Genomic DNA, 26,226 nt, shown 5'->3' on the forward strand with positions numbered 1-26,226 from the left:
AGATAGTTAAGCTTCTCACCAGACGCTGCACCTACCAGCAGCTGAAACACTTGTCAGCAAAATACATGTACTGTCTGGTGGATGAACATCGGATAGCAAGACTACATGTGATACTATCCAGTTTTGTTGTTGTTTTTTTTTTTTGTTTTTTGAGACGGAGTCTCGCTTTGTCACCCAGGCTGGAGTGCAGTGGTGTGATCTAAGCTCACCTCTGCCTTCAGTGTTCAAGCGATTCTTCTGCCTCAGCCTTCCTAGTAGCTGAGACTACAGGCACATGCCACCACACCTGGCTAATTTTTGTACTTTTAGTAGAGACAGGGTTTCACCATATTGGCCAGGTTGGTCTCGAACTCCTGACCTTGTGATCTGCCTGTTTTGGCCTCCCCAAAGTGCTGGGATTACAGACATGAGCTACTGCACCCAGTGATACTATCCAGTTTTTATAACTACCAGTGATCCTACCAAAGTTTAACTTTCAAAAAATTATTAGAACTTTTAGTAAATAAAATGAAATATTTAATTGAAATGGCGGTTTGGTGAGAGTACTAGTACATTTTGTCTGTATTTTTTCCCCTATAGTAAAGCCATCAATAAGGCCTATGAGGAGTATGTTTTATCTGTTGGGAATTTAGATGAGCGGATATTTCTTGGAGAGGATGCTGAGGAGGAAATTGGGACTCTCTCAAGGTGTCTGAACACTGGTTCAGGAACAGAAACCGCTGAAAGGGTGCAGATGAAAAACATCTTACAGCAACATTTTGACAAGGTAAGTTTCACCATGCCAGAAGAGTAGAAACACAGGAGCAGATAAGCTGGGAGTTCTTTTTTTTTTTTTTGAGACGGAGTTTCGCTCTTGTTGCCCAGGCTGGAGTGCAATGGCGCGATCTCGGCTCACCGCAACCTCCACCTGGGTTCAGGCAATTCTCCTGCCTCAGCCTCCTGAGTAGCTGGGATTACAGGCATGCGCCACCATGCCCAGCTGATTTTTTGTATTTTTAGTAGAGACGGGGTTTCACCATGTTGACCAGGATGGTCTCAATCTCTTGACCTCGTGATCCACCGGCCTCGGCCTCCCAAAGTGCTGGGATTACAGGCGTGAGCCACCACGCCCGGCCATGGGGGTTCTTTTTTATTTTGGCAATTTCATGTTTGTGTTTTACTTGCCTTCAGTATGAAAGAACATTCTCATCATACTTCTCTTAATTGAAAAAGGTATCTCTGTGATATTTGATTTACTTTGTGTTAATATCAGCTTTCATTCATTTTAGTTAAGTCTGGGAAAAAGAAATTAACATAAATTTAAACAAATGTGTCATGCTGATAATAGTTGGTTTTAAAAAGATGGGCCAGTAATATATAGTCTTATATGCATAATAGAATGATGATCATTACAAAATCTGGACTGGAGGAAAAAAAATCTGGACTGGAGACAACAGATGCTGGAGAGAATGTGGAAATATATGTAGTGAACATAGTAGGCATTTAGAAGTGATAATTGACCTGAACTGGGACCTTCATTCAGGGCTCTAATTCAGGCCCACTGGGGCCTGGAAAACTGAGGACCTAGAGTTGTTTAAGAACACTGTTTTAAACTGAGTTTCAGGACCACGAGGTATTATTTCAAACATACTTAGGATAATGTAGGCTGAGAGTTTACCTCCTGCTCTGTAGTGGTAACAGAAAACACTAAACTTCTGGCAGGTGCTCCCAGAGACACTGGGTAATTCAAGGTCAATTTACCTGGAAGTGAGCTGCCTCAGACTTGAGACTGGTCTGCTTATTCATTCAACAAATATTCCTAAAGCATTTTATATGCCAGATTGTATCCTGGACACTGGGTATATAGCAGTGAACAAAATAGCCACAAGAACCTTGTTCTAAAGAAGCTTATATTCCAGTGCGGGGAGATGGACAGGAGATAAACAGAGAAGTGAATATGTAGTATGTTGGGTGATGATAGATGAAGAAAATAAAATAGAGTAGTCATACAAAATATTGAGGGGAGGGGAGAATGGGATGGGGTGGGCTCTGATAGGTAAGGTGGTTGGGAAAGGTGCCACACACCGGAAGTAAGTGAGGAAGCAAGCCATATGTATAGCTGGGGAAATGTATTTGAAGCTGAGAGCATAACAAGTGCAGAGCTACGAGGTTGGAACAGGATTAACTTTTTGGAGAAACAGTGAGAATGCTAGTGTTTACACGAATACAATGAGGAAAAAAGTGGTAAGAAGTGAAGGGAGGTCAGGTGTGGTGGCTCATGCCTGAAATCCTAGCACATTGAGAGACTGAGGTGGAGAATTGCTTGAGCCCAGGAGTTCAAGACCAGTCTGGGCAACAAAGCAAGACCATGTTTCTACATAAATATTAATACAGAAAATTAGCTGGCCGTGGTTGTACGTACCTGTGGTCCCACCTATTTGCGAGGCTGAGTCAGAAGGATCTGTTGAGCCCGGGAGTTCCAGGTTGCAGTAAGCTGTGATTGTGTCTCTGCACTCCAGCCTGGGTGACAGAGCAAGACCCTGTCTTTAAAAAAAAAAAATGACAAGAAAAAGAAAGGAAGGAGGGAACAAGAGAGCCAGACAGATCCTGTAGGCTTTGGAAGCCATCGTAAGGACTTTCGCTTTTGTTCTGATTGAGATGAATGCCATTAAGAGGGTGTTATTAAGACGAGTGTCTGTCTGATTTACATTTTTAAAGGTGTTGTGGGAAAGTGGGTTGAGAGGTAAGGGTGGAAGTAGGGAGTTAAGAAGCTATTGGAATGATTCTGGCAATAGTTCATGCTGGCTTGCTTCCGAGAACGGTTTGTATCTGGGCCATATTTTGGAGATGGCACCCACAGAATTTACTGATGGTTTGGATCTAGGGTTTGAGAGAAAGAGAATAGTGATGCCTCCAGTTGGGTGAATGGTATAAAAGCTAAAATCCTGACAAGTACCTGTAAGGTCATAATTGATCTGGCCCTGGCTTTCTCTGAATTAATCTACTACTTTCCTCCATCCTTACCCACTTATGCCACATTAACCTCCTCTTTTGTTCTTCAGATAAGAGCCAAGCATGCCTGCAATGCAAAGCCTTTGCCTTTGCAATGTCCTGCCTAAAACATATTGCTTTAAAATATTCATGTGGCTTCTTTCTCACTTCATTCTGGTCTCTGATAACCCATCTACTGTGTCAGTAATAATCACAACATCCTCCCCAACCCTCAGGACTTCCTTTCCCCCTGACTCTGCTTGCTAGCGTTTCTCTTAGTATTTATCACTGTCTGACAGTAAGTCAGAGGTAGGTAGAAAGAATCATTTATTACCTGTCTCCTTGTATTAGAATATAAGCTTCACGAAGGCTGTGACCAGGGTTGTATGCAGTGCTTGGCACATTGTAGACATTCCAAGAACATTTACTACTGAAGTTTATTAAGAGGGAAGAGCAAGTCTGGGAGAGGAGGAATCAAGTTAGGGTTATTAGCATGTTAAATTTGAGGTGTTTTTTAAGCATCCTAGTAGAGAAGCTGAATAGACAATTGAGGTATTCAAGAGCAGCATTCACGAGTTCACAGTAAAGGTTAGGGTTGTGTATTTATGTTCTGGGGTCATCAGGATACAGATGATTTTTAAAGCCATGAAATGAGGAGAGATTACTTAGGGGTATGAATTGAGAGAGAATAAAAGAGGACTAAGGACAAAGCTCAAGAATCACTCCAAATTTTGTGTTTTCATTTGGGAAAGGAACATCCTTTTAAGATACTGACTTAATATTTGCACCCAAGTTAAAGAAAGATTCCTCTTAATCAGAATGAACAGGAAGCTTTAAGCTAAGCACTTCAATAGTGCTACCAAGAAGCACCATGTTGACCTTGAGGACTCTGGGCAGGAAGCTGTTTGTGGTTGTCACACCTAGTTTCCTCTGTGAAACCACTGCTGCCCTAGGTGATATGGTTATATGCTGCTGGCTGCTATTGATTCTCCCGTTTGTGTACAAGGTGTTTTTCCCTCCCAAAGCCTGCCAATGTAGGCATTGGTTCATGCACAGTGAGGAGCTGGCTGCAAGAAACCTTGTAAGGCAGGGAGCAACCTTTTGAATGCAGTTAATCTACTCAAATCATTTTATTGATTTAATTATAGAATGAATTTCTTTGAAACAATATGAAAGTCATAGTTGTACTGTGTATGTATTGTAAGACATAGAGAAAACATATAGGTTTATTTCTGTATATAGTAAATTTCTGTCCTTTTCTGTATCTTAGGAAATTTAAATAGTCCATTCTGTTGCCAGGTGAAAATTTTGCTAGGATTTTTTTTTTAAATTAGAATTAAGTACATTTAATACACAGGGAAATTTGGTTTATCTTGAATATTAAAAGACACTGTTAAGCTATCTTAACCTTTCAGAGTTTATTTGAAAAATTAGAAAGATATTTTACTAGCTCCTTTGATACCAAGTCGCATTTTTTCCATATTTATTGTCAAGAATGTCAACTTTAACTTATTTCTCTGAAGACTTGTTTATTTCAGGGGGAAAAACTGTGATGGATTCTGGTAACCAAAGGTATAGGAGGGGCAGGAAGACCAATGAAGGCTGTCCTGCATCAAGTTGCCTTTTTAGGGAATGTTTATTTTATTATCTCTCTCTGAAGCAAATTTGAATATCTGGATGGTGGGTGTATTAGTTCGTTTTTGTGCTGCTAATAAAGACATACCCAAGACTGCGAAGAAAAAGAGATTTAATTGGACTTACAGTTCCACATGGCTGTGGAGGCCTCAGAATCATGACGGGAGTCAAAAGGCACTTTTTACATGCCAGTGACGAGAAAAATGAGGAAGAAGCAAAAGCAGAAACCCCTGATAAACCCATCAGATCTTATGAGATGTATTCACTATCACAAGAATAGCACGGGAAAGACTGGCCCCCATGATTTAATTACCTCGCCTTGGTTGCCTCCCAGAACACATGGGAATTCTGGGAGATACAACTCAAGTTGAGATTTCGATGCAAACACAGCCAAACCATATCAGTGGGCGTTTGTTAAATTATGGATTTTTTTTTTTGAACCAAATTTAATTCACAGTTTTCTTTTATCTTTGAGTGTCTGCAAAAATAGCAGTAGATGAGAACTGTGAAATTCTGTTTCTCAGAGCTGAGAATAATATTCTTAACTTTTTCAAGTGAGTAGAATGCTTATCTTTGCCTCTGAGCATAAGTTTTGCAGGAGGGATTATAGGGAGCTATACCTTATTTTAGAGGTTTAACTTTTAAGAGACAAACTTAGCTAAAATACAAATCATTCTTTCACACCTTCGTCTTCACATGGATAGTGGTGGCTCTTAACGTGTTATGTTTAAACTCCAAGAATGGTGACATTTGAGTCACTAAAATTTATCGATATTGTAAAGATAGTCTTACTGGCTTGAAATCCCATTTGTGAAGTGATTTAAAAAGTCTTTCTGGCCTAAAATAATGTTCTTTTAAAAATTTTTATTTAATTTATATAATTTTTTTTTTCTTTAGTCCAAAGCACTTAGAATTTCCACACCACTAACTGGTGTTAGGTACGTTAAGGAGAACAGCCCTTGTGTGACCCCGGTTTCTACAGCTACGCATAGCTTAAGTCGTCTTCACACCATGCTGACAGGCCTCAGAAATGCACCAAGTGAGAAACTGGAACAGATTCTCAGGTTAGTTTGAGCCCTGTCTGCTTTCTATTTTTGGTTATTGACCATTTTCCAACTTGCTATTTTTTTCATTAATGCCTTAATTCACCCATGAATAATTTTATATCAATTGTATACTCAGTCCTGTTGTGAGTCTATAGAGAACCTAGCAATAAGATGTATAAGTGGAAGATCTTCTTTCCTCAGATTTTTAAATATAATACAAGACATAGTAACTAATAACACCAGACAATGTAGAATAAAGCACCAAACTATCTTATTGCCAACTGTTCTATCAAGATTTCAGGGTGTGGTGGGGTAGGGGAGGGAAGCTCAGTCAAGATGGGAATTATCAAAGGACTTCAGGAAGAGGGTTGAACCTGAGGAAAGCTCTGAAGGGTGACTCAGATTTGAAAAGATTAATGGAATTCCATACATTCATAGAGCAGGGCAAAAACCACTGTAACTTTTGTAAGCTCTATAAAACATCCTTAATCCTGGAAAGGAAGTTCACTGCGTTTAAGTTCCTTTGATTTGCCTGAGACTGGTAGAAATATTGCTGAGTTTTAGTTAAAAGCCCAGTAGGCTGAGTCTCATCATCTTGTGCATGATCTTTGGCAAGTTGATTTGAAAAGTTACATCCAAGGTCTCTCTAAGTCCTAAAACTTTATGATTTGATGACATAGACCCAATAGGACCCCATTTTATTTCTAACGGTATATATCAAGAAGACCCTAAGTGTACACATAAGTAATTTCCCACTCATAGCTAGGCTTATTAAATGCCAACAACTTTTCCTTTACATTTTCATGGAGTCTACTTTATTCATAAATTTGATTGTGATTTTTACTCATCAAGTTATATCTTTGTAGCCTCTTCCTGAGTCATGTTTTTCAGATGGACTTTGTTTGCCTTGAATTTATAAGCGTTTTGTAAATAGATTTCAGAAGGCTGTCTTAATCCCTGTGTCTTCCATATCTCTTTACAGTGTCTAACCAGGCATAACAGCATTTTAAATCTTAGCTACCATTAGTGGGGTTAAATATTACCAGTAGATACTAGATGAAACCAAAGGGTCGTGTGTGTGTGTGTGTGTGTGTGTGTGTGTGTGTGTTCGTAGATAAAATTCTGCTTGTATATATATTCAATAGTTATCTCTAGCAGGACTATAATTGAATTTTTATTCTCTTAATAATTTTTTAACTTGCTTCATTTTCACAAAGAATTTTATATAATCATATATATATATATTTGTGATCAAGATAAAAACAGTTGTTACAAAAAGCTTATATGGTGATAATTTGTATAATGCTTCTGGATTGAACATATATTGCTTTATAATAATAAAAAGACTGAAATAAACCTCATTTGCGGGAAAAATGTAGAATGCCAGGAACAGTTTATGTGAGTCTGCAGTGTGGGGTTTATACACCTTCATTCTGTTTTCTTCCAGGTGTCCTTAATGGGAGTTGTACTGCCCTCTAGGGAAATAGCTAAGGGCAAGTTTGGGATCATCAGTGACTGAGGTTGTATAGGACAGTTAGGAGACAGTCACAGACATCAAATGGGCCCGGGCCGAGGTTGCTGAACTTTCTGCACTGAAAGGTGTAGCCCTGGTCCGGTGCAGTGGCTCACTCCTATAATCCCAACACTTTGGGAGGCTGAGGAGGGTAGATCACTTGAGGCCAGGACCAGCCTGGCCAACATGGTGAAACCCATCTCTACTAAAAATACAAAAATTAGCTGGGCGTGGTGGCAGGTGCCTGTAGACCTAGCTACTTGGAGGCTGAGGCAGGAGGGAGGTGGAGGCTGCAGTGAGCCAAGATTGCACCACCGCACTCCAGCCTGGGTGACTGAGCAAGACTCTGTTCCCCCCTGCCACAAAAAAATAAAAATAAAAGTTGTAGCCCCACATAAGAAAAGTTTTTTTCACTCAAAATGGTAATACCACCACCTTGAGAAGGAAGTATGGGATCTCTTGGATAAATTTGGGAAATATATAGTTTCTGTTCAGAGTGTTTTATATTTACATGTTAGTGAAATTACAGAAACATTTTATCTCTTTGTGACTTGTCAAGACCTTTAAATTAGATTATTTCTTTTTAGGACATGTTCCAGAGATCCAAGCCAGGCTATTGCTAACAGACTGAAAGAAATGTTTGAAATATATTCTCAGCATTTCCAGCCAGATGAAGATTTCAGTAATTGTGCTAAAGGTAAGGTTTAATATTGTTATTCTGCTCTTATGTTTGAAGTTTAACTAAATGGAGTCATTTCTTATTAACTAAGTCAGAAAGATGAGGAAAAGATTTATGACTTTAGACTGGATATGGCTGTCTAGTTTTTCTGGTCAACCAAGTGATTTCAGAGCCCTTCTCAGTAAGATAGAAATTTTAGAGTGGTATCTTTATTATATTGGACTTCTGATGCCTTTTTATCTGCAAATCTTTAGATTTTATTTGTAAACTGGAAATTAAATAGAAATATAGTGATTCTTCAACATATTGAGAATAAGGACAGAAGATATCACTGTTACAGGCCCAAACCTGGCCTAGAGTTGTTTGTTGTCAGGAATTGGAGCTAAATAGGTGTGGAATAGTAAGCCAATTACATACCTCTAAGCGTAGATCTGTTTTGTTAAAACACAGAGGAAAAAAAGGGTGTAAATCTTAAATTATATTAGAGTTCTTTATGTACAAATTTCATTTCATAATTTTAGAAAAATGTGACTATTACCATGAAGAAAATGAAGGTATCTTAGGAATAATTCAAACACCAGTCATAAGAAGTGTGTGTATCTGAAGTATTGGGTTGGTTTTAAATTTTATTTTGTGAGTAAAGAAGAATGGGTCTTTATTTTCTGTGTGTGCCATTTTTGTGTTTTTTTAATTATTTCTACAGAAATTGCCAGCAAACATTTTCGTTTTGCAGAGATGCTTTATTATAAAGTATTAGAATCTGTTATTGAGCAGGAACAAAAAAGACTGGGAGACATGGATTTATCTGTGAGTAAAATAACCAGTGTATTGATCAGCACAATACAGTAAAACATAATTTCCTTCCTGCCCATTCTGTGAGTGGTTTTTAAACTTTATTTATAGTCTCCTTTCATGCACAAAAGTTTTTAATTTTGATGAAATCCAAGTTTTTCCACTAATTGTTTGTGCTTTTGTTTTATTTATTTATTTATTTATTATTTGAAGTGGAGTCTTGCTATGTTGCCCAGGCTAGGGTGCAGTGGCGCGATCTTGGCTCACTGCAACCTCTGCCTCCTGGGTTCAAGCGATTCTTGGACAGTGTTGGCCAGGCTGGTCTCAAACTCTTGCCTCAAGTGATCTGCCCACCTCAGCCTCCCAAAGTGCTGGGATTACAGGCATGATCCACCCACCTGGCCCCTTTCAGTTTTTCTTTTGTTTTGAAATGGAGTTTTGCTCTTGTTGCCCAAGCTGGAGTGCAGTGGCACAACCTCTGCCTCCTGGGTTCAAGCAGTTCTCCTGCCTCAGCCTCCAGGTAGCTGGGATCACAGGCGTTTACCACCGTGCCTGGCTAATTTTGTATTTTTAGTAGCGATGGGGTTTCACCTTGTTGATTAGGCTGGTCTCGGCCTCCTGACTTCAGGTGATCTTCCCACCTCGGCCTCCCAGAGTGCTAGGATTACAGGCGTGAACCACCATGCCCAGCCCCGCTTTCTGTTTTTTACAGCATTTACTGTAAATACAGTTTTGAAACAGTTTTCCCTATCGTTGTTCTTCTAAGCATCAGCGTGTGTATATTTTGGTTAGAGATGTAATCTCTTTTAAGATATATTTTATAATATAGGTAAGGTTTTAAACAGTCTTAATACAGTCCTTTAACATATATTCTCTACTAAAAATGGGCTTTATTTATATAATTAAGAAAGGCTTTGTAAGAAAATAAGCACATACTTTTTACTCAGAAAATGAGACTTTCTTTGGTATTTTCACTTAAGTTCACTGGGTATAAAATGTCTTTTTAGAATAGGCTAATGTTTCTAAATGCTAATAACTTTATTTTATAGGGTATTCTGGAACAAGATGCATTCCACAGATCTCTCTTGGCCTGCTGCCTTGAGGTCGTCACTTTTTCTTATAAGCCTCCTGGGAATTTTCCATTTATTACTGAAATATTCGATGTGCCTCTTTATCATTTTTATAAGGTATTTTTAAAAATATGATACTAAAGGGGATATTGTACATGAGACCAACTTCCTGTTGTTAGTCATTTAGTTCAAGTTAACATCTAAGTACATTTATTGTGTTTTTAATTACATAGTTAATCTCTGTTTGTGGAGCAGAAAAGAAACAGAATCTGAAGACCTATATAAATTCTTTTAGTATTGTATGAAAGATCTATTTTGGGTAAAAGCTTTATTTGATTCCTCTTTTATCTGATAAAAGTTTTTAGAATACTGTGATTTTTATGAGCTGAGAAGGCTTAAAAAAGCAGCACACATGTCACTAGCTAATCTTGTATAGCCTCTTTTATTTTATGAAAATTAAATATTATTGAAAATGTCTTTCAGAAAAAAAGTTCTTTTTCATGTGTTACAGAGGCATAGAATTAAAGCACTGATTTGGTAGCTGTTTCTTGATACTGACAGCATATGAGTTTATCTTAACTCATAAGATAGTCAAAACTAATTTTTATAGTGGCATAGATTAAATGTTTAGAGATTTTGATATGAAATTTTAAGAATAATGTTTTTCAGCCTCAATATACAAGACATGTATTTTCGTTAGCAAATTTTGAAATGCATCACAATGTAAACAATTTTATATAATTCATATGGTTTGAACTATATTTACAAAGACAGTAAAGGAAGATCAGCTGTTTCAAAATAATATTTCAACTTGTAATTTTTGACTAATTTCTTGTCTAAATATTTAAAAATATTTAATAATTATTCAATGAACCAGAACAATTTTATTTCAGGTAATAGAAGTATTCATTAGAGCAGAAGATGGCCTTTGTAGAGAGGTGGTAAAACACCTTAATCAGATTGAAGAACAAATCTTAGATCATTTGGCATGGAAACCAGAGTCTCCACTCTGGGAGAAAATTAGAGACAATGAAAACAGAGTTCCTACATGTGAAGAGGTTTGTGAAAATAACATCTTTTTATGAGAAAAATACATCAATATCTAATCTATTAATAATCCTTTTGAGGATAGGAGGGTGGCAATTGGGTTTAATGTGTTACAGTTACATCTTGTTATGAGAAAAACTTGGTACTGTAACGCCCCTCTTTACTCCCAAATTGGGAAGGTGCCAAGAGGCCAAAGAATGAAAGAATGACCCAGACAAGTCCAGCTTGGCAAGTAGATACGTTTATTATGACTTACATACAGAGGAGGCAGAGGTGGTGGGGGAAAAAAAAGACTTACATGCAGGGTACCCTTAGGGAGCAGCAAGACAGCTCTAGAGATCTGCACCACCTCTCATCACTAAGCTGCTTTTAAGCTAATTTTCTGACTCTTTGTCTACTATGTGTGTGCACGATGGGACTGTTTTCCTTGGTAGTTTCTGAGATCCTCTCTGAGAGGTTTGGGTTCCCAGGGACACATGCTCCTTGGCTGGTCACCATGGCCTTGGCTCGCTGCCCAACTTCAGGGGTTACACCCTTAAGTAAGGTAGGTGACCTGTCACAGTTCACCCCATGTGAAAGAGGAAATGAGTCAGATAATTTGTGGCTGTCCTAAGATTTTGGTGACAGAGTAAAAATTCAGTGTTCTTTCTTGATTTCCTTATCAAGTTTCTCTCCCTTAGAGCAGCAGTCTCCAACCTTTTTGGCACCAGGGACTAGTTTCATGGAAGACAGTTTTTCCATGGACAGGGTTGAGGGTGGGGGAGATTTTGGGATGATTCAAGTGCATTACATTTATTTCACACTTTATTTTACATGGTAATATATGATAAAATAATTATGTAACTCACCACAACATAGAGTCAGTGGGAGCCCTGAACTTGTTTTCCTTCAACTAGATGGTCCCATCTTGGGGTGGTGGGAGACAGTGACAGATCACCAGGCATTAGATTCTCATAAGGAGCATGCAACCTAGATCATACACAGAACTTAAATGTGCAGTTCACAATAGGGTTCACACTTCTATGAGAATCTAATGCCACCAGTAATCTGACAGTAGGCCAGCCCAGGCAGCAGTGTGAGCGATGGGGAGTGGCTGTTCGCTTACTTGCCTGCCATTCACCTCCTGCTATGTGGCCAGGTTCCTAACAGGGTCCATGGCCCAGGGTTTGAGGACCCTGCTTTAGAGTGATTGATACTCATACTCTCCAAATCAGTAATGAAAGTTGACTCATATTTAGTATCCAATTACAGTTTTCAAAATTTGACTGCCAAAAGCTTTTTCTTAAAACTTTATTGTGAAAATGGGAAAGACAGCTTATTTTCTTTAGATGGAGTAATTGTTGATACTTTTTTTTGCCTTAGATTACTATTGTATTTCTAATTAAAGTGCTTTTTTTGGATACTGGCATTCTGTGTAACCAATTCTTCATAGGTCATGCCACCTCAGAACCTGGAAAGAGCAGATGAAATTTGCATTGCTGGCTCCCCTTTGACTCCCAGAAGGGTGACTGAAGTTCGTGCTGATACTGGAGGACTTGGAAGGAGTAAGTTTAAAATACTAGGGGAATATTTTGGGGCCTACTATCTGGAAATTTAAATTTCATCTAATCCTACAAGTGAAGTTAATAGGCTATATATAGAAGAAAATATTCCATGTATTTTTGTGCCACATCGATCACTTAAAAGTGCCTTTAAAGATTACGAATACAGGAAAATGAATCTTAACAGGCATCTTTTAAAAAGGATAGACTTCTGTATTTATTTATTTATTTATATTATTTTAATTTTTTGAGACGGGGTCTCACTCTGTTGCCCATGCTGGAGTGTAATAGTGCAGTCTCAGCTGACTGCAACCTCCACCTGCCAGGTTCAAGCGATTCTTGTGCCTCAGCCTCCCGAGTAGCTGGGACTACAGGCACATGCCAGCACACCTGGCTAATTTTTGTATATTTAGTAGAGAAGAGGTTTTGCCATGTTGGCCAGACTGGCCTTGAAGTCCTGAACTCAAGTGATCTGCCTGCCTTGCCCTTCCAAAGTGCTAGGATTACAGATGTGGGTCACCATAGCCAGCCGACTGCTGTGTATGTATTTTTTAAAGTGTATGTTTATGAGCATACAAAATGGTGGAAATGGAAAAACCAAACTGTTAAGATTATTGTTGGTTGATAGAATTCCTGGTGATTCTGTAAAATTTTTATGGCAAATACATATTACTTTTAAAATCAGGAGAAATAGAAATGCCTTCTTAAAGACAGAGCTACATAATCCAGTTAGGTATAGACAAACCAGTGAGTTAAGACTACTGAGTATGTTCCACTTGGTCTGTTGAGCTGTGCTACCCTAGTTAATGTGAAACTAGTGCTGGTCCAAGAAATACAGAAAAGGGCAGTTTTGCTGTGCATCTGGTTTATACTTTTTAGGCAGCTGCTTGGAAGATCTGCAACATGAAAGGTTGAAGTTTACATATGTGAGATAGAACTACCTTTTAAGGAGCAATTCAGTAAATCCAGATAGTTCTAAATCCTTGGATGCAATTAAAAGAATATTCTTATTTCTAGATCATTTTTATAATGTAATTGATAAGAGCTGGCTGTAGAAGAAATACCAGTTTTAAAGTCAGGAATCGGGCAGGCACAGTGGCTTATGCCTGTAATCCCAGCACTTTGAGAGGCCAAGGCAGGTGGATCACCTGAAGTCAGGAGTTTGAGACCAGCTTGGCCGACATGGTGAAACCTCGTCTTTACTAAAAATACAAAAAAAATTAGCCGGGCATGGTGGCGGGCACGTGTAATCCCAGCTACTTGGGAGGCTGAGGCAGGAGAATAGCTTGAACCTGGGAGGTGGAGGTTGTGGTGAGCTGAGATCAGGCCGCTGAGCCTCGAGCCTGGGCAACAGAGTGAGACTCCGTCTCTAAATAAATGAAGTCAGGAATCACTCTAGGATGGGCATGGTAGCTCATGCCTGTAACCCGAGCACTGTGGGAGACCTAGTAGGGAGGATCACTTGAACCCAGGAGTTCAAGACCATCCTGGGCAACATCAAGATGCTATCTGTACAAAAAAATCACTCTAAGTCAGTGTATACTTAATACACATGGATGATCCATATGTAAAGTCCTCATTTTTGAAAGATCCGAGAGCTGGTCTTTCTCAGTCTATTTTTGTAGAATTTTCCCTTCCCTTATCTACAGATTTAGAGGACTTAACTTTTAATCTTCATTTTCTTTGCACTTATCACTTCCCAGTTTTCCTGAGATCTCTTGATATTTTATACAAAAACAATAACGTATTCTTTCTGATTCTGCAGCTTTGTACCAAATACAAATCTAGTAACTTATTTTTGTGTCATCTGGAAATAGAAATGTTAAGCCACAGTTTATTAGGATTTATTCCTATCAATACTTCTTACGAACTTCCTACATATATTTTAAAATTTAAAAACAACTGATGCACAGCTTTTAGAGGTGGACCCAGAAGAGGGAAGGAATGCTTCTCAAAAATTCAGACATTGGCGTGAATACTTAAAAACAGACTAAGCCTTAATGGGCTGTTCAGGTAATGAAGTTTTACAAATAGTGGTGACTGTTGTGCCACATTGTAAATGCGATTGATACCACTGAATCGTACACTTAAAAATTGGTTGAAATGATAAATTATATATTTTACCACAATGTTAAAAAACTAGCCTGTAATACCAGCACTTTGGGTGGCCAAGGTGGGCACATCACCTGAGGTCAGGAGTTCGAGACCAGCCTGGCCAACATGGTGAAACCCCATCTCTACTAAAAATAAAAAAATTAGCCAGGTGTGGTGGCATACACCTGTAATCTCAGTCATTCAGGAGGCTGAGGCACATGAATCACTTGAACCCAGGAGGCAGAGGTTGTAGTGAGCCGAGGTCATACCACTGCACTCTAGGCTGGGTGACAGAGTAAGACTCTGTATCTCTAAAAATAAAAATGATTTACCTCAAACCATTGAATTGTACAATTTAAGTGGATAAAATTTATGATATATAAACTGTTTAAAAAAATAAACTATGCTTAATTGAATCCAAATCATGCATGTCTACCTTGTTTATAAAAAAACTGATTAAAAAATAAACTATGCTTAATTGAATCCAAGTCATAAGTCATGTATGTCCACCTTGCTTAAGAATATTGAGTTTTAATAATATTTTTATATGTGGAAAACGACAAAGATCAAAATTGATAAAACTGGTGGGGGAATGCTCCTAGATGACATACTACCAATCATGTCAAGTAGTGGCTCTGTAGTTAAGTCACATCTATTACAGAAAAATGTAATACAGAAAAATAGGGTAATGCCTTAAATTGCCCCTAAATCATGAAGGTTCTGTAGTAGTGGAAGACAGAGTCGAGTATGATTAGGGAAAGGGGGAGTGGAGAAAGAAACACTGCAAGGCAAATAATTCCATTTTAAAATTTTGCTCTTGAAAATTCACTAATTTTCATTAGTGGAATGTAGGTAAGATATGACTTCTGTAATTCTTGTTTGCTTTTAGAATTATGAAGAATTTCAAACACTGGAGTAATTTTTGAACATAACAGCTTGGATGGAAGTCAGATCTGAGTCTCCTTGAGTTAAATGCTTTGTTTGATTTGTTTTGACCCTAGGCATAACATCCCCAACCACACTATACGATAGGTACAGCTCCCCACCAGCCAGCACTACCAGAAGGCGCCTATTTGTTGAGAATGATAGCCCGTCTGATGGAGGGACACCTGGGCGCATGCCCCCACAGCCCATAGTCAATGCTGTTCCTGTGCAGAATGTATCTGGGGAGCCTGTTTCTGTCACACCAGTTCCTGGACAAACTTTGGTCACCATGGCGACTGCCACTGTCACAGCCAACAATGGGCAAACAGTAACTATTCCTGTGCAAGGTAAGGAAGGCAGAGTTGGATATTGAGTTCCTTCTCTGTGGCATGTATTTAAAAGTTACCCAAGGTTTGGCTAGAGTGACATAGGGGACAGAGGAATGATGGGGGGGGGGGTGTTGGGAGAGGAGAATTGTAAACCTGTGCCTGGAGAACCCCTAATTAACATTTTCTTCAAGCTTTTTTTCTGTCACAAACTAGGTATTGCCAATGAAAATGGAGGGATAACATTCTACCCAGTCCAAGTCAATGTTGGGGGGCAGGCACAAGCTGTGACAGGCTCCATCCAGCCCCTCAGTGCTCAGGCCCTGGCTGGAAGTCTGAGCTCTCAACAGGTGACAGGAACAACTTTACAAGTCCCTGGTCAAGTGGCCATTCAACAGATTTCCCCAGGTGGCCAACAGCAGAAGCAAGGCCAGTCAGTAAGCAGCAGCAGTAATAGACCCAGGAAAACCAGCTCATTATCGCTTTTCTTTAGAAAGGTAATTTTTCACGTAACCTTACCAGAGCATGAGCTTGGGAAATATAAGTGTTAAAGTTTGAAATGTTTTTGTTTCTGTCCTAGGTATACCATTTAGCAGGTGTACGCCTTCGGGATCTCTGTGCCAAACTAGATATTTCAGATGAACTGAGGAAAAAAATCTGGACCTGCTTTGAATTCTCCATAATTCAGTGTCCTGAACTTATGATGGACAGACATCTGGACCAGTTATTAATGTGTGCCATTTATGTGATGGCAAAGGTGAGTACCATTTGGAACTGCAAAGGCAGTTCATTACTGAGAACATTTTTTAACCACTTTATTGAGATACAGTTTATATGCTATATAATTCATCTATTTAAAATGCACAGTGAAATGGGTCATAGTATATTCGGACATGTGCAATACTCGCAATTTTAGAACATAATATTCCATTGCATAGTTATATGAAAGTATTTTTATACATTTATTAGCTAATGTATGCTTTGTTTCTACTTTTGACTATATGCATAATACTGCTATTAGCCTTTGTGTTTGGGTTTTTGTGTAGACATGTGTTTTCATTTTCATTTCATTCCTATCTAGGATTTGATTGCTGGGTCATACACTATATTTTAACCATTTAGGGAATTGACTGTTTTCCAAAGTACTATACCATTTTACACTTACACAGCAGTATAATATTTTAGTTTCTTCACTTTCTCATTAACACTTTTCTTACTTTGCCTAAATAACTTATTGAGGTAAAATTCACCTAATATAAAATTACCTTTTTTTTTTTTGAGATGGCGTTTCACTCTTATCAGCCAGACTAGAGTGCAATGGTGCATCTCAGCTCATTGCAACCTCTGCCTCCTAGGTTCAAGTGATTCTTCAGTCTCAGCCTCCCGAGTAGCTGGGATTACAGGCACGCGCCACCACGCCTGGCTAATTTTTGTATTTTTAGTAGAGATGGGGTTTCAACATGTTGCCCAGGCTGGTCTTGAACTCCTGGCCTCAAGCAGTTCACTTGGCCTCGGCCTCCCAAAATGTTGAGATTATAGACATAAGCCACCACACCCAGCCTGTTTCTATTTCTCTTATTCATTCCTGTGTATGTGAGTTGCCTTTTGGAGTAATTTCCTTTGCCCAATACGGCTTTACTCCTGCCTACCTCCTTTGTACTGTTTTTGGGAAATATATTACATATTTGTATGTTATAGGTATAATACATTATATATAATTTTACACAATTGCTTTATTAATCAGTTAAAGGAGAAGAAATACGCATTTATACTGTGTTTACGATTACATAATTATCTTTACCAGTGCTCTTGGCTTTCTTCATGTATATTACTGTCCAGGGGCATTTGCTTTTGAAGAATTTTGTGTAGTATTTCTTGTAAGGGGTTTGCTAGCACCAAATTCTGTTTTTGTTTATCTGAGTATATTTATTTCACCTTCATTTCTGAAAGAAAACTTGTAAAAATTTTTGAATATTGATACTTCATAGATAAAAATCCTGAGTAACTTTTTAATACTGGATTGTTTTAATTTTTTTCTTTCATCACTTAGAATGTTATCCCACTGCTTCTTTTTTTTTTTTTCTTTTTGGTAGCCATGTGTCACTAATCCCACTGCTTCTTGACCTCTATAGTTTCTGATTAGAAGTTACATTTTATTAGGGTTGCCCTGTAAATGAAAAGTTGTTTTTCTCTTGATGCTTTCAACATTTTATCTTTCTTTGGCTTTGAGCATTTTTACTATGATATATCTAGGTATCGATGAATTTATCCGACTTGGAAGTCGTTGAATGTCCTGGATATATAATTTTTTAAAAACAAATTTGAGAAGTTTTCGGTATTTCTTTGAACATTTTTTTCTGCTTCTCTCCTCTCTTGGTTCTACCATTAACATATGTTGATTTCCTTACTGGTGTGTCACATTTATCTGAGGCTGTTTATTTTTCTTCTTTCTCTCTGTTCCTCAGATCACGTAATCTCTTTCTTCATGTTTATCTTTTTTTTTTTTTTTTGCTAGTTCAAATCTGTTTACCCTAGCTTCTAGTGAATTTTTCATTTCAGTTACTGTACTGTTCTACTCCGTCTTTTTTTTTTTTTTTTTTTGTGACAGAGTCTTGCTCTGTTGTCCAGGTTGGAGTGCAGTGGCTTGATCTTGGCTCGCTGTAACCTCCGTCTCCCAGGTTCAAGTGATTCTCCTGCCTCAGCCTCCCGAGTAGCTGGGATTACAGGCACATGCCACCATGCCCAGCTAATTTTGTATTTTTAGTAGAGACTGGGTTTCACCATGATGGCCAGGTTGGTCTTGAACTCCTGACCTCAACTGATTCCCTGGTCTCAGCCTCCGAAAATTGCTGGGATTTCAGGTGTGAGCCACTGTACCTGGCCTCTACTACAAGTCTGGATTCACATACTATAGACTCCCAGTGTTCTTACTGAATTTTAGTAGATTTTCTTGAACCAACATCTCTTCATTTGTTATATGCTTTTAAGACCATTTCCAGAGACTTTAAATGGCTTTTATATAATTTTCACCCCTTTCACTGGGCAGCAGGTTCACTGAGTTCCTCACACTGTTATCGTGGAAGTTGCTGTCTCTCTCAGAGCATTCTTATTCTTTGCCAGGTCACGAAAGAAGATAAGTCCTTCCAGAACATTATGCGTTGTTATAGGACTCAGCCACAGGCCCGGAGCCAGGTAACTACATTTTTTCTAAGGGCTGAAAATAAAGCTTAAAAGTCTGATGAAAACAAAAAATTAACCATAGTTGATTCTGTGGCCTTTTTTCCAAGATAAACACCTGAGACTCTACTTAAGGGAAGTTTCTACTTTAATCTTCTTTATTGTTGATGTCACATGTTGATTAAGTTCTCTTTTCTCAAAAGGCAACAATGTTAAATTTGATTGCCTTCTTAATTCAGAAAATCACAAGATAGATAGGAATTAAGAAGTTATTTGGTTTCCATGTTACCTTTCATTCTGGTTTAGTAAACATACTGTAGGTTTAACCAAGAGAATGTTACATGGAAATTTAAAACCCACTTTACCTTTAATACCATTCATCTCTGAGAGACAAATCAGCCAGATCTGTGTATCTGACTTAGAATGACTTGATTTTATGGTTGGGTGCAGTTACTGCGGTGTGGTAGTGCAGGCAGTACTTGGCATGTGAAGCTAGACAGGCTCTGATTGGAATCCTGGATCTATTTAACAGTTATGTTTCTCAACCTCTGCTGAGGACTATTGCTACACAGGTTATTGTGAGAATCTAGTAACATATATCAAGGTCCTATCACCGAGGGCGTGCTCAATAAATACTAGTTTCCATCCCCTTCTCCTTGTCTCTCTAAAGGTATATAGGAGTGTTTTGATAAAAGGGAAAAGAAAAAGAAGAAATTCCGGTAGCAGTGATAGCAGAAGCCACCAGAATTCTCCAACAGAACTAAACAAAGATAGAAGTAAGTGGGATCTTCGTGAACTACCAGATAGAATTAGGAGTTTTTACTTTTTAGGACTTGAAGTAACTAAGCATTACCAAATGAAATAACTGTAGAAACAAAGTATTTTATTGGCAAAGGGTTTAATGGAGCAGTAAGCCAAATTCTAGGTGGAAAAACTGTCCATTCCATAGCTTTGGGGTACATATTGTGTAACATTTTTTTCTCCAGGAGAATTAGAGCTTTCAGGGAGGAATCTGCTTGCCTGAGTTCCAGAAAGGTCTGACATGTCAACTGGAGACATGCTATGGATATACTGTCCCTAATTGTTGGTTTGTACCACTTAGTACAGGGTGTAGGTCCTAGAAAACTTGGTGTAACTTATTGAGGGACACTACACAGAAAGCCCTTGCTCTGGTTATGGCATGGGGTTAAAGTTATTAATATCCTAGCTGATATTTGCTTCTTACTGTGAAGAATAGTGCCTATTCACTGTCATTAGCAAGTAGTGCAGGTAGCTGTTCACTGTTTTCCTAGTTATTTTTTTTTTTAATTAAAGCAATCCATACTAGCAGCCTTTGTATTAACACCCTTTGTTTTCCTGGCTGCAGCCAGTAGAGACTCAAGTCCAGTCATGAGGTCAAGCAGCACCTTGCCAGTTCCACAGCCCAGCAGTGCTCCTCCCACACCTACTCGCCTCACAGGTGCCAACAGTGACATGGAAGAAGAGGAGAGGGGAGACCTCATTCAGTTCTACAACAACATCTACATCAAACAAATTAAAACATTTGCCATGAAGTACTCACAGGCAAATGTAAGTATGACAGGAATTATTATTTCATACTTTTACTCATGAGTGTTGAAGAATCATTTATATGTCACCTAGTCCATATAGTGGCTCATGCCTGCAATCCCAGCACTTTGGGAGGCCAAGGCAGGCAGATCACTTGAGGTCAGGAGTTTGAGACCAGCCTGGCCAACATGGTAAAACCTGGTCTCTACTAAAAATACAAAAATGAGCTGGGTGTGGTGGCACATACCTGTAATCCCAGCTACTCTGGAGGCTGAGGCAGGAGAATCATTTGAACACAGGAGATGGAGGTTGCAGTGAGCTGAGGTTGCGCCATCGCACTCTAGTCTGGGTGAGAGAATGAGACTCCATCTCATAGTTTTACAAATAATACTGTTAAGTAAAACTGAAGAGGTCTATAATTTACCTGACCAACATATGTTTTACTGTTAAGATTTAAACAAGAGCCGGGCGCGGTGGCTCAAGCCTGTAATCCCAGCACTTTGGGAGGCCGAGGCGGGTGGATCACAAGGTCAAGAGATCGAGACCATCCTGGTCAACATGGTGAAACCCCGTCTCTACTAAAAATACAAAAAATTAGCTGGGCATGGTGGCGCGTGCCTGTAATCCCAGCTACTCAGGAGGCTGAGGCAGGAGAATTGCCTGAGCCCAGGAGACGGAGGTTGCGGTGAGCCGAGATCGCGCCATTGCACTCCAGCCTGGGTAACAAGAGCGAAACTCCATCTCAAAAAAAAAAAAAAAAAGAATTAAACAAGAATAAGGTTGTAATAGTAGTATAAGAGACAGGCTACATGGGTTCAAACTGTCCAGTACTTAGTGGTGGTAACCTTGCAAATCATTAAAATTTCTCCATACCTATTTCCTCATCTATAAAATGGGAGGGAGTATTACTAGTCCTAGCATATAGAGTTGTTGTAAGGATGAAATGATATAATGTATAAAAATTGCTTAAAATAATTGGCACAAACTAAGCACTTAAGGTTTGCTATTAGAATGTTTTTCTTTAGGTTTAATTATTGCTAATACATCACTATCATTCATAAGACTACTGGTTTTGCACACCTCTTTAATCATTGTCAATAAAAATACCTGATTATAATTTTTTTTCTTAGAATTACTGATTTTTTTTTTTTTAACAGATGGATGTTCCTCCACTCTCTCCCTATCCATTTATAAGAACAGGTTCCCCTCGCCGGGTACAGCTGTCTCAAAATCATCCCGTCTACATTTCCCCACATAAAAATGAAGCAATGCTTTCTCCTCGAGAAAAGATTTTCTATTACTTCAGCAACAGTCCTTCAAAGGTGAGCCTAGCATCAATCTTGGCCTTTACTAACCCCAAAATGCATCAGATGCTAGAAACAGGGTTTGTGCTAAGCCTAGGCACTCATGTGATGAGAGCCGCCAGGGACAGTGATCAGTCAGAATCCATACAGCAAAACCCAGGGTTTATTTTGGTGTTTTGCTTTTTTTGAGGGGGAGGGAGTGGAATTTTAGGATTGGAAACAGGGATTTGAATTTTTTTATTCCCTCTCCTATTTGTACATTTTGAACATTCTGCTATAAACTTGGAAGCTGGTGTTTTTTCATCCCATTTGTAACAATTTTCTACATTTGTTGGGGAAAGAAATTTTGGATCCCTTACCAAAGGCCTGTTTCTGGGACAGGCAGTGTCCTCTGGACTCTAGCTAAAGGGAGAAGTCGACATTTTGGACACTGCATTGCAATAGTCATATTAGCACAGATGTATGTGGCAACAGCTGCCTCATTCGAAGAAAGGGAAGGAAGCTTGGAAGCTTGAGTCAGGTTGTTGCTGAGGTATGGAAGGGTATTACAGCAGGAAGCAGGTAAGGGGAAGAAAACAGTGTCCTTGAGGCAGACACAGTGGTCCAAAGCTGATGTTAGTAATGGAACTGGATTGTCAAGGTCCTTCCATAATGAGATGTGTATTGATAAAGACTGCTTAGAGGCAAGGCATGGTGACGCACGCCTGTAATCCCAGCACTTTGGGAGGCCAAGGTGGGTGGATCACCTGAGGTCAGGAGTTCAAGACCAGCCTGGCCAACATGGTGAAACACCGTCTCTACTAAAAATACAAAAATTAGCCAGGCTTGGTGGCAGGCACCTGTAATCCCAGCTCCCCGGGGGGCTGAGGCAGGAGAACTACTTGAACCTGGGAGGTAGAGGTTGCAGTGAGCCGAGAATGCACCATTGCACTCCAGCCTGAGTGGCAAGAGCAAAACTCCTATCTTAGAAATAAACACACATGTGTAGGGACTGGACTCTTCACAAAAAAGGTCAGCATCATGAAAAAAAGGTAGAGGATGGGGAAGGTACCATAAAGGAGACTAGGGAGACATGACACCCAAATGCAATGCATGATTTTTGATCCTGCATAGAAAACGCTGCCATAAAGGACATTCTGAGGAAAATTTGAATGTGGCCTTCAGTATATATATATATATTTTTAATTTATTTCTTTGGTGTTGATGATGCTTAGCAGATTATGTAGGAGACTGTGGTGAAAGTATTCAGAGGTAAAGTGCCTCAGTGTTTGCAGCTTGCTTTCAAAAACAGGTCAGTTGCAATATATCTAGGTAGGAAGAGAGTGAGAGCAACTCTGAGACATTAATGATTGATAAGTGGGTGCTCAATGTATTATTTTTTCAACTCTTTGTAGACCTGAAATCTTAAACAGTCCGGGTTCAGTGGCTCATACCTGTAATCTCAACACTTCGGCAGGCTGGAGTGGGAGGATTGCTTGAGGCCAGGAGTTTGAGACCAGCTCTGCAACACAGCAAGACCCCATTCCTACAACGAATAAAAATTAGCTGAGCATGGTGCCACCCACCTGTAGTCCTAGCTACTTAGGAGGTTGAGGCAGGCTACTCACACTTGAGCCTAAGAGTTCAAGGCTGTAGTGAGCCATGGTCATGCCACCACACTCCAGTCTGGGCAACAAAGTGAGAAACCCAGTCTCTTTAAAAAAAAAAATTGAGGAAAACAAGTAAATAATAATTAGAAATCTGTTAGAAAATGTAATAATGGCCTGGGCATGGTGGCTTACGCCTATAATCCTAGCACTTTGGGAGGCCGAGGTAGGTGGATCACCTCAGCCTGGCCAAAATGGTGTAACCCCATCTCTACTAAAAGTATAAAAATTAGGCATGGTGGCAGATGCCTGTAATCCCAGCCACTCTGGAGGCTGAGGTGGGAAAAATTGCTTGAATCCGGGAGGCAGAGGTTGCAGGGCCGAAATCACACTAATGCACTCCAGCCTGGAGGACAAGCGTGAGACTCTGTCTCAAAAAAAGAAAATGTAATAATGGAGAAACTTTTCCTGTCATATTGGGAAAAAAAAAAAAAAAAAAAGGTCTAAAGGTGTCACATGGTTTGGAATAAGTTTGAAAACTGGAATAAGTGAAGATATACCAATCTTTCTGAATGGGAAGATTGGTATAATATTATACCAATATTGGTATTGGTACTAATATTTAAAAGATATGCTTTGTCTGTTACATAAGCTTATTCTAATTCTAGAGATATTCCTAGGTAGGACTAGTTAAGAAACCTGGAAACATAAATTGGCAGTAACAGCCCCTAAAAGCAACTAGAGTTGGAGGAAATTATTCTGATGGCTAAAGTTAGACTCTCATCCTGTAACCTATAAATTCTAAATGGATTAGAGTTAAATGGAAAAAAAGAATAAACAGATTAACATAATAGACAAAGCAGATGAATTGGAATAAAAGTACTCATAAGAAGTCTTAAAAAGGAGGAAAAAAGGGACATACAGGAAAGGAAATAGGATTTAAATTTAAATGTTGTAAATGTACCAATTAAAAGAATTTGTCCGATTGAACAAAAAAGCAAAACCAAACTATATGTTGTAAGTTATGCACTTTAAATGTAAAAATGTATATCCCATAAGTGGAAAATTACTTGGCAATAAAAAGGAATGATGTGAACAAGCAAGCACTCAGAGATTTCATCACCACCAGGCCTGCTTTACAAGAGCTTCTGAAAGAACCACTACAAATAGAAAGGAACAACCAGTATCAGCCTTTCTAAAAAATGCCAAAAAATAAAGAACATCAACATAATCAAGAAATTGCATCAATTAACTGGCAAAACAGCCAGCCAACATTAAATGACAGCATCAAACTCATATATATTGATATTAATTCTAAATTTAAATCAACTAAATCCCCCAATCCAAAGACACAGACAGGCAAAAAAAAAGCCAAGACCCATTGGTATGCTACATCCAGATCCATCTTACATGCAAGGATACGCAAAGACTCAAAAAGCGATGGAGAAAAATTTACCAACCAAATGGAGAGCAAAAATAAATAGAAAGTAGGAGTTGCAATTTTTGCTGATAAAATAGACTTCAAAGCAACAAAGATCAAAAGAAGCAAAGAAGGATATTACATAAAAGGAGCAATGTAACAAGAAGAGCTAAAGATCCCAAATATATATGCACCCAATACAAAAACACCCAGATATATAAGACTCATAAAGAGACTTGGACTCCCACACAATAATACTGGGAGACTTACAGATCAATGAGACAGAAAGTTAACATCGATATTCAGGACTTGAACTCAGATCCGGAACAAGTAGACTTAATTAACATTCATAGAACTCTCCACTTTAAATACACAAAACATACACTCTTATCAGTACTACATCACACGTATTTACAGGTTTAAATGAAATATTGGTTGGCTGCTTGTTAATTATTTTCTTCCTGTCTGTATTATTAAACCTAATTACAGGCATACCCATTTTTAGACTGCATTTTAGCCCGGGCAATAAAGCAACACCCCTGTTCTCTCTCCCTCTTCCTCTTTCTTCCTTTCCTTTATTCTTTTTTTTTTCTTTTTCTTTTTAATTCTTTTTCTTTCTCTTTCTTCCTAAAAAAAAAAAAAAAAAAAATTAGCAGTACGACTGCGTCTAAAAAAAAAGGAATGACGTAGTGAATGGACTACAGTATGAATGGATACTGAAAACATTGTTAAGTGAAAGAAGCCAGTCACAAAAGACTACATATTTTTTTATTCCATTTATATAAGTTGTCCAGAATGGGCAAATATACAGAAGCAGAAACATTAGTGGTTGCCAAAAGTTGTGGAGAATAGTTTCTGCTAATGGACAAGAAGTTTCTTTCTGAGGTAATAAAAGAATTCAAAAATAGAACGTGGTGATGACTGCACAACTCTGGGAACATACTAAAAGTCCTGGAGTTGTACACTTCAAATGGTTGAATAATACAGTATAAGAATTGTATCTCAATAAAGCTGGAAGGGTGGAAAAGGTTATTCCATGCTACCACTCAAAGAAAGTTGCAGTAGCTGTATTAGTATCAGAGAAAGATTTCAGAGCAAAAAATATCAGTGACAAGGACGGTTGTTTCCTACTGACATATAATCCTAAATAGAAAAAAAAATGATATTCAAGAGATTTCAACTTAATTGGTAAAACAGAGAAAAATCAGTAAGTATACAGAAGATGCAGACATTATTGACCAACTGACTGACATTTTTCTTTTTTTTTGAGACGGAGTTTCGCTCTTGTTGCCCAGGCTGGAGTGCAATGGCGCGATCTCGGCTCATCGCAACCTCCGCCTCCTGGGTTCAGGCAATTCTCCGGCCTCAGCCTCCTGAGTAGCTGGGATTACAGGCACGCATCACCATGCCCAGCTGATTTTTTGTATTTTTAGTAGAGATGGGGTTTCACCATGTTGACCAGGATGGTCTCTATCTCTTGACCTCGTGATCCACCTGCCTCGGCCTCCCAAAGTGCTGGGATTACAGGCTTGAGCCACCGGGCCCGGCCCTGAC

General features: G+C 38.8%; 1 protein-coding gene across 4 annotated transcripts in view; it reads left to right on the plus strand.

The window, feature by feature from the left end:
• Positions 1-26,226, plus strand: part of RBL2 (RB transcriptional corepressor like 2) — a 55,101-nt gene that overhangs the window by 21,389 nt on the left and 7,486 nt on the right. For all 4 annotated transcript variants that reach the window (XM_032255730.1, XM_032255733.1, XM_032255731.1 and 1 more), the window contains 14 exons: positions 580-766; positions 5,503-5,669; positions 7,752-7,861; positions 8,547-8,650; positions 9,685-9,822; positions 10,599-10,763; positions 12,185-12,296; positions 15,389-15,658; positions 15,854-16,134; positions 16,218-16,394; positions 18,758-18,829; positions 19,485-19,590; positions 20,181-20,386; positions 21,520-21,684. In XM_032255730.1, coding sequence (XP_032111621.1) covers positions 580-766; positions 5,503-5,669; positions 7,752-7,861; positions 8,547-8,650; positions 9,685-9,822; positions 10,599-10,763; positions 12,185-12,296; positions 15,389-15,658; positions 15,854-16,134; positions 16,218-16,394; positions 18,758-18,829; positions 19,485-19,590; positions 20,181-20,386; positions 21,520-21,684 — 2,260 coding nt within the window. The remainder of the gene's footprint in view (positions 1-579; positions 767-5,502; positions 5,670-7,751; positions 7,862-8,546; positions 8,651-9,684; positions 9,823-10,598; positions 10,764-12,184; positions 12,297-15,388; positions 15,659-15,853; positions 16,135-16,217; positions 16,395-18,757; positions 18,830-19,484; positions 19,591-20,180; positions 20,387-21,519; positions 21,685-26,226) is intronic.

The sequence above is a fragment of the Sapajus apella genome, unplaced genomic scaffold (assembly GCF_009761245.1).
Source record: "Sapajus apella isolate SASKATOON/1434 unplaced genomic scaffold, GSC_monkey_1.0 scaffold90, whole genome shotgun sequence".
Lineage (NCBI taxonomy): Eukaryota > Metazoa > Chordata > Mammalia > Primates > Cebidae > Sapajus > Sapajus apella.